Consider the following 15290-nt stretch of genomic DNA (forward strand, 5'->3'; position numbering starts at 1 on the left):
TCTCTGAGCTGTCACTACTTATCACACAGCAGGGGACCTACAGCCTGCCAGCCCAGGCTGTTTCTGTTTCTTTAAATTCCCTCGCTAGAGACATCACATGACTCAGCATGGCGCTGGCCTCCTCTTACTTAGAAAATAAAACTCTTAGGATTACTAGTGTATTTTCACCTACTATGTTGGTTAGCCATCTGCTGCTGTACTACACTAATGCCGGTAATTCAGGAAAGGTAGGATATAAATCAGAAGATGTAAGTAAGGTGGCTGAGAGTCCCTATAAGTCAGTTCAAAAATCTGAATTATATGTGATACTCATGGTGCTATCAGATTGTCAAGAGTCTCTTAATAGAGTTACTGATTCTCAAGATGCAGAATGGGTTGTTTTACGCAGACAGACTGCTGAACTTATTCAGGATTATTCTGATTTGACTTCACTATTTTCTCACCTACAACATATGATCAGAAATAGGAATATATATATGTAAACTGTAATTTGTGCACATATTATAGACACATATTCAGGATTTCAATGGGCAACTGCCTTAGTGTCAGAAAAGGCCTATTCTGTAATTACACATTTGTTAGAAGTTATGGCCATTATGGGAATACTCATACAAATTAAAATGGACAGTGGTCCAGCATTTATCTTTAATAGGATGAAGCCATTGTTTGAATATTATAATATCAAACATGTTGCAGGCATATCACACAGTCCTATAGGACAAGTGATTGTGGAGAGATCTAATCGCACTGTAAAGGAAATGCTTAACAGGCAAAAGGGGGCAACAAAACCCCCAGAGATAGGCTACATAGTGCTTTATTAACCTTAAAATTTTTAAATGCTAATGAACAGAACAGCACAGCTGCTGAAAGACATTGGATTATGGAAAAGACTACTGAACTAAAACAGCCTGTTTATATTAATGGTCATCTGACATCAGAATGGAAAATGGGAACTGTGTTACACTGGGGAAGGGGTTATGTCTATGTTTCCACAGGAAAAAAAAGCTGTAGGTTCCTTCCAAGCTTATGAAGATCAGACATGACACAGGGAGACCTCCTGAAGACCTTGGCAACAGAGAAGAAAAGGGAGACTAAGACAATCAACAAATAAGTGATGTATATCTGGGGATGTTTATGTCTCGGTGTATGCACTGGCTGAGACTAAAATGTCTATACACAGCCAGTAACATTTTTGAGTATAAATTTCTCATAACTTGTTATTACATGCATCCTTTACGATGGCATGTATACAAAATTATATTACAGTTTGATTATGTGATCAAACTAACCTGAAGAAAGGCAGTCATCTTGCTTTGTTGATCTTTATTAACCAATCTGTGCACCCTGCACACTCCATGTGAAGGCCTTTACAGAACTATATGATGCTTGTAAGTCTTGTGTGCTGCAGGATGAAAGAAGAGAAAGACAGCCCTGAAATGATCCACACTCTGGGATGCTGAGATTCTGAGACCTCCATTCCGGCTCTGCATTTGATTCTACCTCAACTACATTGAAGCTGCTTCTTTTAAAGTCTTGCTTCCAGAACTTTCCCAGAACAGCTAGCTCGCCTATCCAGCCTTTCAGACGGTCATAGTCAAGATGTCAGCTAAGCGATGAAATTTCTCAGCACAGAGTGACTGGAAGGCAAATGATACCAGCCAGCTCTCGTTTGACAAAGCCATCTTTCCTATTTCCCCTTGGGCTCCAGAAGGGAATTCTTCGCTCCAATTAAGCTGAAAGCAGACAAAAGAAGATCATTGTCCCACTTCCTTATGTTGGGTGGATGCTATTCAGGAGGGGATAATTTCCTCTCTTCCTCCCCCTTTCCCTCTTTCCATCTTTTAGTCCTCTTTCCCTTCTACCCTGCTCCCTCCCCTTTCATTTTTTATTTAAGACATGCTTTCATGTAGTCCAGGCTAGCCTTGAACTCCATATGTAGATTAGGCTATGTCTTTTTTTTTGTTTTGTCTGTTCAATTTTTTTTATTTATTTATTTTTTATTAACTTGAGTATTTCTTATTTACATTTCGAGTGTTATTCCCTTTCCCGGTTTATGGGTCAACATCCCCCTAACTCCTTCCCCTCCCTTTCTTTATGGCTGTTCCCCTCCCCATCCTCCCCCCATTGCCGCCCTCCCCCCAACAATCACGTTCACTGGGGGTTCAGTCTTAGCAGGACCCAGGGCTTCCCCTTCCACTGGTGCTCTTACTAGGATATTCATTGCTACCTATGGGGTCAGAGTCCAGGGTCAGTCCATGTATAGTCTTTAGGTAGTGGCTTAGTCCCTGGAAGCTCTGGTTGCTTGGCATTGTTGTTCATAAGGGGCCTCAAGCCCCTTCGAGCAATTCCAGTTCATTCTCTGATTCCTTCAACGGGGGTCCTGTTCTCAGTTCAGTGGTTTGCTGCTGGCATTCACCTATGTATTTGCTGTATTCTGGCTGTGTCTCTCAGGAGATATCTACACCCGGCTCCTGTCGGCCTGCACTTCTTTGCTTCATCCATCTTGTCTAATTGGGTGGCTGTATATGTATGGGCCACATGTGGGGCAGGCTCTGAATGGGTGTTCCTTCTGTGTCTGTTTTAATCTTTGCCTCCCTATTCCCTGCCAAGGGTATTCTTGTTCCCCTTTTAAAGAAGGAGTGAAGCATTCACATTTTGATCATCCGTCTTGAGTTTCATGTGTTCTAAGCATCTAGGGTAATTCAAGCATTTGGGCTAATATCCACTTATCAATGAGTGCATACCATGTGTGTTTTTCTGTGATTGGGTTACCTCACTCAGGATGATATTTTCTAGTTCCCTCCACTTGCCTATGAATTTCATAAAGTCATTGTTTTTGATAGCTGAGTAATATATATTTCATTGTGTGGATGTACCACATTTTCTGTATCCATTTCTCTGTTGAAGGGCATCTGGGTTCTTTCCAGCTTCTGGCTATTATAAATAAGGCTGCTATGAATGTAGTGGAGCACGTGTCTTTTTTATATGTTGGGGCATCTTTTGGGTATATGCCCAAGAGAGGTATAGCTGGATCCTCAGGCAGTTCAGTGTCCAATTTTCTGAGGAACCTCAAGACTGATTTCCAGAATGGTTGTACAAGTCTGCAATCCCACCAACAATGGAGGAGTGTTCCTCTTTCTCCACATCCTCGCCAGCATCTGCTGTCATCTGAGTTTTTGATCTTAGCCATTCTCACGGGTGTGAGGTGAAATCTCAGGGTTGTTTTGATTTGCATTTCCCTTATGACTAAAGATATTGAACATTTCTTTAGGTTTTTCTCAGCCATTCGGCACTCCTCAGCTGTGTATTCTTTGTTTAGCTCTGAACCCCATTTTGTAATAGGGTTATTTGTCTCCCTGCGGTCTAACTTCTTGAGTTCTTTGTATATTTTAGATATAAGCCCTCTATCAGTTGTAGGATTGGTAAAGATCTTTTCCCAATCTGTTGGTTGCCCTTTTGTCCTAACCACAGTGTCCTTGGCCTTACAGAAGCTTTGCAGTTTTATGAGATCCCATTTGTCGATTTTTGATCTTAGAGCATAAGCCATTGGTGTTTTGTTCAGGAAATTTTTTCCAGTGCCCATGTGTTCGAGATGCTGCCCTAGTTTTTCTTCTATTAGTTTGAGTGTATCTGGTTTGATGTGGAGGTCCTTGATCCACTTGGACTTAAGCTTTGTACAGGGTGATAAGCATGGATCAATCTGCATTCTTCTACATGTTGACCTCCAGTTGAACCAGCACCATTTGCTGAAAATGCTATCTTTTTTCCATTGGATGGTTTTGGCTCCTTTGTCAAAAATCAAGTGCCCATAGGTGTGTGGGTTCATTTCTGGGTCTTCAATTCTGTTCCATTGTTCTATGTGTCTGTCTCTGTACCAATACCATGCAGTTTTTATCACTATTGCTCAGTAATACTGCTTGAGTTCAGGGATAGTGATTCCCCTGGAAGTCCTTTTATTGTTGAGGATAGTTTTAGCTATCCTGGGTTTTTTGTTATTCCAGATGAATTTGCAAATTGTTCTGTCTAACTCTTTGAAGAAATGGATTGGTATTTTGATGGGGATTGCATTGAATCTGTAGATTGCTTTTGGTAAAATGGCCATTTTTACTATATTAATCCTGCCAATCCATAAGCATGGGAGATCTTTCCATCTTCTGAGGTCTTCTTCAATTTCTTTCTTCAGACTCTTGAAGTGCTTATTGTACAGATCTTTTACATGCTTGGTTAAAGTCACACCGAGGTACTTTATATTATTTGGGTATATTATGAAGGGTGTCATTTCCCTAATTTCTTTCTTGGCTTGTTTCTCTTTTGTGTAGAGGAAGGCTACTGATTTATTTGAGTTAATTTTATACCCAGCCACTTTGCTGAAGTTGTTTATCAGTTTTAGTAGTTCTCTGGTGGAACGTTTGGGATCACTTAAATATACTATCATATCATCTGCAAATCGTGATATTTTGACTTCTTCTTTTCCAATCTGTATCCCTTTGATCTCCTTTTGTTGTCTGATTGCTCTAGCTAGAACTTCACGAACTATATTAAATAAGTAGGGAGAGAGTGGGCAGCCTTGTCTAGTCCCTGATTTTAGTGGGATTGCTTCAAGTTTCTCTCCATTTAGTTTGATGTTACTGACTGGTTTGCTGTATATGGCTTTTACTACGTTTAGGTATGGGCCTTGAATTCCTATTCTTTCCAGGACTTTTATCATGAAGGGGTGTTGAATTTGGTCAAATGCTTTCTCAGCATCTAATGAAATGATCATGTGGTTTTGTTCTTCCACTTTGTTTACGCAATGGATCACGTTGATAGTTTTCCGTATATTAAACCATCCCTGCGTGCCTGGGATGAAGCCTACTTGATCATGGTGGATGATTGTTTTGATGTGTTCTTGGATTCGGTTTGCCAGAAATTTATTGAGTATTTTTGCGTCGATATTCATAAGAGAAATTGGTCTGAAGTTCTCTTTCTTTGTTGGGTCTTTGTGTGGTTTAGGTATAAGAGTAATTGTGGCTTCATAGAAGGAGTTCAGTAGTGCTCCATCTGTTTCAATTTTGTGGAAGAGCTTGGATAGTATTGGTATGAGGTCTTCTATGAAGGTCTGATAGAATTCTGCACTAAACCCGTCTGGACCTGAGCTCTTTTTGGTTGGGAGACCTTTAATGACTGCTTCTATTTCCTTAGGAGTTATGGGGTTGTTTAACTGGTTTATCTGTTCCTGATTTAACTTCGGTACCTGGTATCTGTCTAGGAAATTTTCCATTTCCTGCAGATTTTCAAGTTTTGTTGAATATAGGCTTTTATAGTAAGATCTGATGATTTTTTGAATTTCCTGTGAATCTGTAGTTATGTCTCACTTTTCATTTCTGATTTTGTTAATTTGGATGCACTCTCTGTGTCCTCTGGTTAGTCTGGCTAAGGGTTTATCTATCCTGTTGATTTTCTCAAAGAACCAACTTTTGGTTCTGTTGATTCTTTCTGTGGTCCTTTTTGTTTCTACTTGGCTGATTTCAGCTCTGAGTTTGATTATTTCCTGCCTTCTACTCCTCCTGGGTGTATTTGCTTCTTTTTGTTCTAGAGCTTTTAGGTGTGCTGTCAAGCTGGTGACATGTGCTCTTTCCTGTTTCTTTCTGCAGGCACTCAGAGCTATGAGTTTTCCTCTTAGCACAGCTTTCATTGTGTCCCATAAGTTTGGGTATATTGTACCTTCATTTTCATTAAATTCTATAAAGTCTTTAATTTCTTTCTTTATTTCTTCCTTGACCAGGTTATTGTTGAGTAGAGCATTGTTCAACTTCTACGTATATGTGGGCGTTCTTCCCTTATGGTTATTGAAGACCAGCTTTAGGCCGTGGTGGTCTGATAGCACGCATGGGATTATTTCTATCTTTCTGTACCTGTTGAGGCCCGTTTTTTAACCAATTATATGGTCAATTTTGGAGAAAGTACCATGAGGTGGTGAGAAGAAGGTATATCCTTTTGCTTTAGGATAGAATGTTCTATAAATATCTGTTAAGTCCATTTAGTTCATGACTTCTCTTAGTCTGTCTACGTCTCTGTTTAATTTCTGTTTCCATGACCTGTCCATTGATGAGAGTGGGGTGTTGAAATCTCCTACTATTATTGTGTGAGGTACAATGTGTGTTTTGAGCTTTAGTAAGGTTTCTTTTATGTGTGTAGGTGTCCTTGTATTTGGGGCATAGATATTTAGGATTGAGAGTTCATCTTGGTGGATTTTTCCTTTGATGAATATGAAGTGTCCTTCCTTATCTTTTTTGATGACTTTTAGTTGAACATTGATTTTATTTGATATTATAATGGCTACTCCAGCTTGCCTCTTCTGACCATTTGCTTGGAAAGTTGTTTTCCAGCCTTTCACTCTGAGGTAGTGTCTGTCTTTGTCTCTGAGATGTGTTTCCTGTAGGCAGCAGAATGCAGGGTCCTAGTTGCGTATCCAGTTTGTTAATCTATGTCATTTTATTGGGGAGTTGAGGCCATTGATGTTGAGAGATATTAAGGAATAGTGATTATTGCTTCCTGTTATATTCATATTTGGATATGAGGTTATGTTTGTGTGCTTTTCTTCTCTTTGTTTTGTTGCCAAGATGATTAGTTTGTTGCTTCTTCTAGGGTATAGCTTGCCTCCTTATGTTGGGCTTTACCAATTGTTATCATTTGTAGTGCTGGATTTGTAGAAAGATATTGTGTAAATTTGGTTTTGTCATGGAATATCTTGGTGTCTCCACCTATGTTAATTGAGAGTTTTGCAGGATACAGTAACCTGGGCTGGCATTTGTGTTCTCTTAGGGTCTGTATGACATCTGTCCAGGATCTTCTGGCTTTCATAGTCTCTGGCGAGAAGTCTGGTGTGATTCTGATAGGTCTGCCTCTATATGTTACTTGACCTTTTTCCCTTACTGCTTTTAGTATTCTTTCTTTATTTTGTGCATTTGGTGTTTTGACTATTATGTGACAGGAGGAGTTTCTTTTTTGGTCCAATCTATTTGGAGTTCTGTATGGTTCTTGTATGCTTATGGGTATCTTTTTCTTTAGGTTAGGGAAGTTTTCTTCTATGATTTTGTTGAATATATTTACTGGTCCTTTGAGCTGTATCTCTCTTCTCTTCTATACCTATTATCCTTAGGTTTGATCTTCTCATTGAGTCCTGGATTTCCTGTATGTTTTGGACCAGTAGCTTTTTCTGCTTTACATTATCTTTGACAGTTGAGTGGATGATTTCTATGGAATCTTCTGCTCCTGAGATTCTCTCTTCTATCTCTTGTATTCTGTTGGTGAAGCTTGTATCTACGGCTCTTTGTCTCTTCTTTTGGTTTTCTATATCCAGGGTTGTTTCCATGTGTTCTTTCTTGATTGCTTCTATTTCCATTTTTTTTAATTCCTTCAACTGTTTGATTGTGTTTTCCTGGATTTCTTTCAGGGATTTTTGTGATTCCTCTCTGTAGGCTTCTACTTGTTCATTTATGTTTTCCTGTGTTTCTCTAAGGGAGGTCTCCACGTCTTTCTTGAAGTCCTCCAGCATCATGATCAAATATGATTTTAAATCTAGATCTTGCTTTTCTGGTGTGTTTGGATATTCTGTGTTTGCTTTGGTGGGAGAATTGGGCTCCGATGATGCCATGTAATCTTGCTTTCTGTTGCTTGGATTCCTGCGTTTGCCTCTCGCTATCAGATTATGTCTAGTGTTCTTCTATTTCTGACAGTGGCTAGACTGTCCTATGAGTCTGTGTGTCAGGGGTGCTGTACACCTGTTTTCCTGTTTTCTTTCAGCCAGTTATGGGAACAGAGTGTTCTGCTTTTGGGCATGTAGTTTTTCCTATCTACAGGTCTTCAGCTGTTCCTGTGGGCCTGTGTCCTGAGTTCACTAGGCAGGTCGCTTGGAGTAGGAAGGTTTGTCTTACCTGTGGTCCCGAGGCTCAAGTTTGCTCATGGGGTGTTGCTTATGAGCTCTCCGTGGGGGCAACAACCAGGAAGATCTGCACCGCCCTTTCTGGGAGCTTCTGTGCACCAGGGTTCCAGATGGCCTTTGGTGTTTTCCTCTGGAGTCAGAGATGTGGGCAGAGGGTAGTCTCTTCTGGTTTCCCAGGTGTGTCTGCCTCTCTGAAGGTTTAGCTCTCCCTCCCACGAGATTTGGGTGTAGAGAACTGTTTATCTGGTTGGTCCCTTCAGGTTCCGGCGGTGTCTCAGATGCAGGGGACCTGCTGCTGCTGTGCCCTTATCCAAGGGAACCCAGAGGCCGTATACAGTTTCCTCTTGGGCCAGGGATGTGGGCAGGGGTGGGAAGTGTTGGTGGTCTCTTCTGCTCTGCAGTCTCAGGAGTGCCCACCTGTCCAGGCGGTGAGGTTTCTCTCCCACGGGGTTTGGGAGCAGTGAGCTGCTGCGGGCAGGGATCCGCGGGTTTGGGAATCCGGCTAAAAACCCTAGGCTATGTCTTGAATCCTGTTCCTCCTGCCTGTGCTTCCCAAGAGAAAGGGTTACAGGTATTTATTTTTATGTCCAGTTTAGGGCTTGTTTCTTAGGAGACAATTTAGTATTGTGATACTAGAAGTAATTGAATGTTTAGCTATATTCTGTGCACAAATGTGACTCCAAGCTAATATTTAGTAGCTTTGCATTATAGTATGAAAAGCTGTGCATAGTGGTGTGTAACTTTCATGTTTTTCAAGACCTACTTTTAATGATGGTTCTTAAACATTTGATCCTCCCTTGTAGCCCACCACCCACTAGAGGGAATTGGAAAGAAAGGATACAGGGAAAGTGGACCTGGTTAGAATTAATTCTTTGGAGCAGATCCCATCCGCATTGTCAGGAAATCAGCAGTTCAGTTCACAGGTCAGCCATGGCAGTTAACGCTCACAAACACATCACAGATACACCAGCTGTCCAGTTAGGTAGTATCAGGATAGCACCAGTGGTGGCATGATCTAACAGGAACAGCCAGGCCTCCGCTGAATTGGCATGAATCAGCAGGAGGGACCATGGCCAGCAGAAACTCCAGGAAAAGTTCTCAGCTACGCCTCTCAGGGAAGTAAAGATCAACAAAGACTCAAGACCAACAACCACTCCACAACTAGCAAGCTTGCCAAGCCAAGCCTCCAGTTCCCTTCACTCTGTTAGGTCCTTTGTATACTCCCTCCAAGCATCCTGTGTGCTCCACAGATCTTGCCTCACCATGTGTCTTGCCTCAGCATGTGAGTCTGACTTAGCAAACCTCCACATGAGTCTGTCTCAGCTGACATCATTCTGTCCATCAGCCTGGGTCTGCATAAGCAGCAAGAAGACACAGCACACCAGAATGTTTTTGGTATGTTTCTCTCTGTGGAGTCCTGACAAATAGGAATCAACCATATAATGTACAGCGGACCAATACATGCATGTCATTAGTGAAAATTCCTTCATTGCATGTCCTTTCAGGTGCTTGCTTTAGCAGAACATCCTTTCACCTGCTCTGCTTCAGAAAAATGTTCCTTCACATGTTTGGCCGAATAAAACACAATCCAACAAAACTGACTTTCCAAAGAACCCTTAAGTTTCACTTCAGTGGTGCAAACTGCAAGCCTCAGTACCTTGGAGGCTGACATAAGAGGATGGTCCTTGTTCCAGGTCTCCAAGCAAATTTTTATATAAAATAACTCAATATAAAGCAAAATTCAAAACAGGTTAATGTTTAAAAGTGACACAATGTTACATCCCTTCCTTCCTCAAAATGTTTCTATAGCTACTAAAAGATTTCATTTGCAAAATAATTTATAAAAACATTCCTTTGGATGGCAGGAGAACAGATGGGGCAGGTGGTAACACCTGCTGCAGGATAGTTGTGACCCTGACTGTTTCTCCTTCTCCCACCCCATCATAGATAGACAGTACTCTGCTCATTGTAGGTTTTTTTTAAATTTTCTGAAGGTAAATCTCCTTTAGTCATTGTTTAGCGCTTAAATCTGCACATCCCTCTCAACTGCAATTTTGTTCTAAAGATATACTTGGTTTTGCTGACTTCTGGGTTATATTTCCACTATGGAAAGTTGTGTGAGCATCTGGTGACTTCCTGGATGCTTTCTTCAGCTGCTGTTGGCTGAGCAGATCCTCTCTTTGGACAACCTCAGTGTGTGTCTGCTGCTAGGTTCACTAAGATTCCTTATTAAGCTAGGCTTCTCACCACTACTACTGCACTTACCATGGGAAAATCATTCTTACCTGCATGTTTGCCTTCATGAGACAATGACTGTTCTCTCTTTCCAGGGTCCACTGGGCCTGCTGCTTTTGCCTCCCTTCCACCATGCCTAAGAATGGATGCTGTTGTGGTGATGAGTCTCTTATCTTGATTTTGGAGCCTCTGTGTCACCAGCTGCTCCTTTGGCACCAGGGGACCATGTGATGGGGTTTGCTCTGGTGTTGTAACTTTTCTGGAAGCCGTTCAGCCCTGAGCCCTCAGCACAGCTCTTGGGGGCTTCCTCCTGCTCCCCTATTGCTGTGGGCCAGGCTGCAGGTTGAGGCCATCACTCTCTCCTCACCTCCAGTTGCCCAGCTTCGGGGAGGAAGATTGTCCCAAGTCCATATCCTCCTTAGAGTGTGGGGTAAGGAGGCAGTGCACCCTCAGCTGCAGGTTAGTGAGTATTCACATCTGCTAGGAAAAGACAGCTACTGTCTCTACTTGTGTTTCACCTTTTGATACCTTTGGATAAGCCAATAGTGGTGGAATGTGCTTGGGGTCCCAGCACTAGGGAGGGTGAAGCAGAAGGATCACGAGTTGGAACCATACCAGTCTAGGTCAAGCTGAGAAAAGACCCATTTAGTTACACAGATATTAACAAAGTTAGAAAACCAAACCACACCAAAACACTCACCTATGTATCTATAATCCAACTCAGATTGTTTAAATTTTAAAAGATCCTTTTAGAGTTCTTAGTGATCTCCCCTCCTGAATTAAAATAGAGTTCAGAGTCAGTCTTGCATTTTGAAAGCTATCTCTACATCTCTATAGTACTGTGCTGAAGGTAGAAACACAGAGGAGAGGTGAGCAGGCTTGGAGGAGGACTGAGCTCCTAGGTTCCTAGTCTGAGGCTGGTACTGGCAATAATTTTCATGGTACAGTAATCAGAGGGCCACGCCCATCATATTACTCCTCACTGGGCCCTAGCAGACCTCATGTGTCATTGTTTTCTTCTTCAGACTCCACAGAACCTTGTAGTTAAAGCCTTCTTTCCATTGACTAAGGGCAATGAGGGCTTTGCCTTGTAAGAGGAGAGCAGGCCATATGGAAGTTCATCCAACTTGGCATTCTTCTGAAAGGCTGGCTCTTTTGGGGAAGATGGCAGTTGAATGGGAGTGACTCAGAAGCACAGCCACCATGGTAAATACTAGTTATGCACTAAGTACTGAAGCGTCTCTTCCCAACACAGACTAGTTCTACTCTGTGTTGGCTCCAGAAACTGCCGATTCTCTCCTATTGTGGTTGCTGCAGCCACAGTCATGGTCCAAGGACTTCTGAGGGCAGGCTGTCCTCTAGCTGAAGGTCCAATATTGAGAGGATGATAATGGCAGGATAGGTGGTGAGGACACAAGGATTGACAGCCATGTCTGACCTAGACATGAGAACTGTGATGATGTGTGAAAAGATGAAATGACTAAGGCATGGGATTTGTGGGCAAAAGAGGTGAGAGACAAGGAGGGAGAAGTTGAGAAGACAGGACAGTGGAGGAGAAAAACAGAACACTGCACACTATTCTGAATGTGAAATCTTACTGTACACAGCCATGCATGTTAGATAATATTCAGTAATCCATAGTGGTACACGTGTGCCAGGAAGTCAGTAGTCGAGATTGTTAGCATGTCAAGATCAATTCATAGCTCAAATCAATTCTTCATTGAGCATAAAGAGGGAATGAATGATTAGAGCACAGTGTGGAGTCAAATAGCTGCTGGAGGTTATGTCTTTATTGAGGTGCTTTACAGGGAACAATCCATCACCACAGACTTGTGTATTGTTGAGATCATCCTAGGGACAGGCTTGGGACAGGCTGGGGATGGGCTGGGGGCAAGTTGGGGGCAGGCTGGGAACAGGTATGGGACAAGCAGGTGACAGGCTGGGGACAGGCTTTGTTGATCCCAAGGGATATCAAAAGAGTTCTCTAGCTTGGAGACTCTGACTCGTGCAGACTCAGGCTGGTCAGATCCTTGCCCTTTATGACTTTATTAATCCAGGGCACATATGGGGAGATTCGGGTGAAGACTGCAGGGGGCTTTGCATCTCCACGTCCATAAGATACAATACCATGGGCCACCCCAGCACACACTAGTGGTCCTCCGGAGTCTCCCTGTATGTTAGGAAAATCAGACTATGAGCATAGATCACCTCCCTCCAACTACAGACCTCCCATCATAGCTAACTCCAGAAGGAAGGAAGTGGTCTTAGCTCCCCAAAGGGGAGTTTTAAGTTAGTGATTTAATGATAATATTTTTTCCCTCTGGATTTGTTTCAGTGTTTCTATTGTCTATCTTCACTCCCTTCATTTCTCTTCTGGAGCTTCATGGGACATGTTCTGGTTACAGGAAGGCTTGGGCATACACAGTTGAGAATGAGAGGTAGAATTTCAGTTCCCAGAGCCTAAGAGCTAGCAGCTGAAGCACAGAGGCATAAGTCACTGCCATGGAGAGCTATTTGGCCCACTCCCTCCACTGACATTGTTGACTGATGTGGGAAGGAAGAGCAGGTGTGTACTCACCTTATATGCTGATCTTATCTTTCTTGGACTGCCCACGCAGACCTGGAAGTTATAGTTATAATGAAAATAGTTTTTACAGGCCTCTTTATCCATGATTCTCTGTTTCACCTCCCTCAGTGTATTTGAGGTTGGTTTTGTCACTCCAGTTTGCCCCCAGCCAGCTGCCCGGCACATCTTCCCAGGCTTGAGAAAGTCAGAGGGCTGAGGCAGGGGAATTACATCCACAGCAGGAGTCACCTTGGCTTTCTTTTGAAGCTGTTGGGTCAAGGAGAGAAGGGATGTCAACGCAGAGAAGGATAATTTCCCACTGGGGCAGCAATGACATGGAATTCACAAGTGGGTTCTGAGGAAATGATTTGGACACTAGAGAATTCAAAGACCTGAGCCAGGGGGAGAGTTAGTGTTGGGAGAAATAAGCAGGGCAAGAAAAATAATGGCACCTTCAGTAACATGATATCATGGAGATTGGAATAGAAGTTATAATTTGGGTGAACAATTTGTTTTTCGACTTTTATCTTCTGCTGTGTGGATTCTGTCTTGCTCACATCATGAACTCCAAGGGTAACAGTGGTTTCTCTGTAGACAGAAAAAGAAGCAGGGAAAAGTGCTGGTCTTAGGGGGAAGAGTTCTTCTGAGGAGAGTGACATCAGGGTCTACTTTCTTTATCCTAGGGCGGAGAGAAGTGAGACTTGAGATGGAGCTCCCTGAACCATAGCCTTCCCAGAAGCCGAGGCTCAGGGAAACACAGGACTGAGAACTCTCCCCACACCCCACAACTAATACTTGGATTGAACCTATGGTTTTGTACTTGGTAGACAGGCACTCTACATTGACTTACATCCCAGCCGGTGTCTCAGATCTGGTGACACCAGGACAATACAAGAGCTGTGGGTTTTGTCCTGACCAGAGCCCTGCTTGAAGCTCGGACCTCTGAACATGGAGGTGACACATGAATGGTCCAGTGAGTGAGCCTGTGCTCCCTTTTCCTCTGTGTAAGGAGAGCCCATCTGGAGATACGCTGGGCTCAGAGTCTTTCCTGGGGCTGTCCTGCTCTGTGACACTGACTCACGCATGTCTTCACAGGAAGAGAAGTCTCTTACCTTCCCTTACAGTGTGCGGCAGTCATCACAAATTGGCGGGTCACAAGAAACCCACCACAGGTGGCCTTGTAACCTCTCTCAGTGGTGATCTCCAGATGGGCCATGTAAGGACGGGAGTGTGGTCTAGACTCCACACCACCGATAATCTCCTCTGGAACAAGCAACACCCAGTCCCCAGTCACAAACTTGCAGGGCCCCCCAACACAGTACTGCCAGAGAAATATGGGGCTAAAGCTGAGTGACTGCTCCAAGCCCACCCCACCTCACATGGGGCTCAGGCCCCTCCGCCTGTCCTTTGGTCTTTTCTCTCCTGTTGATCTTTCCTCCCCACACCTCCCTGTCCATCATCATCCTTCATTCAGAACACAATGGCCATTCATGTTTCTGACTTTCCAACTCATTACACATTTGTCCACACACTCACTCTGTCTTCCTCAATGCTATGGGAAGGCTAGAGAAGGGCTGCTCCTCAGAACAGAGCATTTTGATGAAATGAAGTGAAGGGAAACTAGTTTTTCATTCTTCCTTGAATTAGGGATTTCCCGTGGACCATGTCATTTTAGGATCCTGCCTAATGTTAGGTTCCCTGTTACTCAAACTAACAGATTAAGGACAGCTGCTGAAAGCTCAGAGGTTAGGGAGATGAAGAGCAAACTCACCAGCTCCAGCTCCAGAAGGCAAGAGAAGAGCCATCAGGAATAGTAGGGCCTGCATTTTTTGTTGCCAGTGGTGCAGCCTGGGGTGAGCTTCTGCTGTGTTCCTGCCCTGGTTCCTGCTTTTATAGCTCCAAAGTAGGAGAAAGGAAGGGCTGGAAACCACAGGTCTGGTTTGGACAAGCTCTAGTTTCCTTATCAGAAATTCTCATGACTCTGCTCTCTGGGGGTGTTGAATCTTTGGGCAGATTCTGAGACTTCTGGATCCCATCATGAGGTGGTGACTGCACCCATCAAAGTGGCTGCTAGGAAGCAGCACAGGAACACAAAGGGGCGGGGGGGGGACCTTGATCAGGGATCATGGAACTGTTCTTGTAAGCATCCAGGTACTATAGTCAGCTTTGAGACCTAATTTACACATGTGTAGACTCATCTCTGTCACTGTAGCACAGACACAGGCATCTGTAGTGTGTGGACATATGGGAGAGAGGGAGGACATTGACAAAATCTGTGGTGGGCTGATTTAGCCTGAAGGCTCTTGCTTGTGTTGACCAGCAGGAGGCATCTCATCTTTATTAAAACAAGTAGCAGATGAGAGAATATGGCTGTAGGAGAAGAAAGATTGGCGAGTGTATTGAGCATGTAGCGTATGAGGCATGACCTTAGGTTATTGTCAACTTCCTAATGCTTTGACCTCGTGTTGTGACCCCAGCCATAAAGTTTTTTATTTCTACTCCATAACTCTAATTTTGCTATTGTTATGAATTATAACGTAAAACATATGATATGCAGAGAATCTG

At 43.2% G+C, this 15290-nt stretch overlaps 1 protein-coding gene across 1 annotated transcript; it reads right to left on the reverse strand.

The window, feature by feature from the left end:
* Window positions 1–11931: 11931 nt before the first annotated feature.
* Window positions 11932–14588, reverse strand: Mcpt1l1 (mast cell protease 1-like 1). Its single transcript, NM_001277668.1, has 5 exons — window positions 14497–14588; window positions 13838–13988; window positions 13178–13313; window positions 12738–12992; window positions 11932–12329 (listed from the first exon to the last, which is right to left on the reverse strand). Exons 1-5 carry the CDS (start codon window positions 14549–14551, stop codon window positions 12144–12146), a joined length of 783 nt encoding a protein of 260 aa, NP_001264597.1. The 5' UTR covers window positions 14552–14588; the 3' UTR covers window positions 11932–12143.
* Window positions 14589–15290: the final 702 nt, after the last annotated feature.

The sequence above is a fragment of the Rattus norvegicus genome, chromosome 15 (assembly GCF_021556685.1).
Source record: "Rattus norvegicus strain SHRSP/BbbUtx chromosome 15, alternate assembly SHRSP_T2T, whole genome shotgun sequence".
Lineage (NCBI taxonomy): Eukaryota > Metazoa > Chordata > Mammalia > Rodentia > Muridae > Rattus > Rattus norvegicus.

Bases quoted from the DNA above. Each gene is read 5' to 3' on its own strand.
- Mcpt1l1 (NM_001277668.1), bottom strand. From the start codon at position 14,551: ATGCAGGCCCTACTATTCCTGATGGCTCTTCTCTTGCCTTCTGGAGCT. The intron at 13,314-13,837 runs GTAAGAGACTTC...TTCTGTCTACAG, and splicing joins GCCGCACACTGTAAGGGAAG to AGAAACCACTGTTACCCTTG. The intron at 12,993-13,177 runs GTGCCATTATTT...TTGACCCAACAG, and splicing joins ATGATATCATGTTACTGAAG to CTTCAAAAGAAAGCCAAGGT.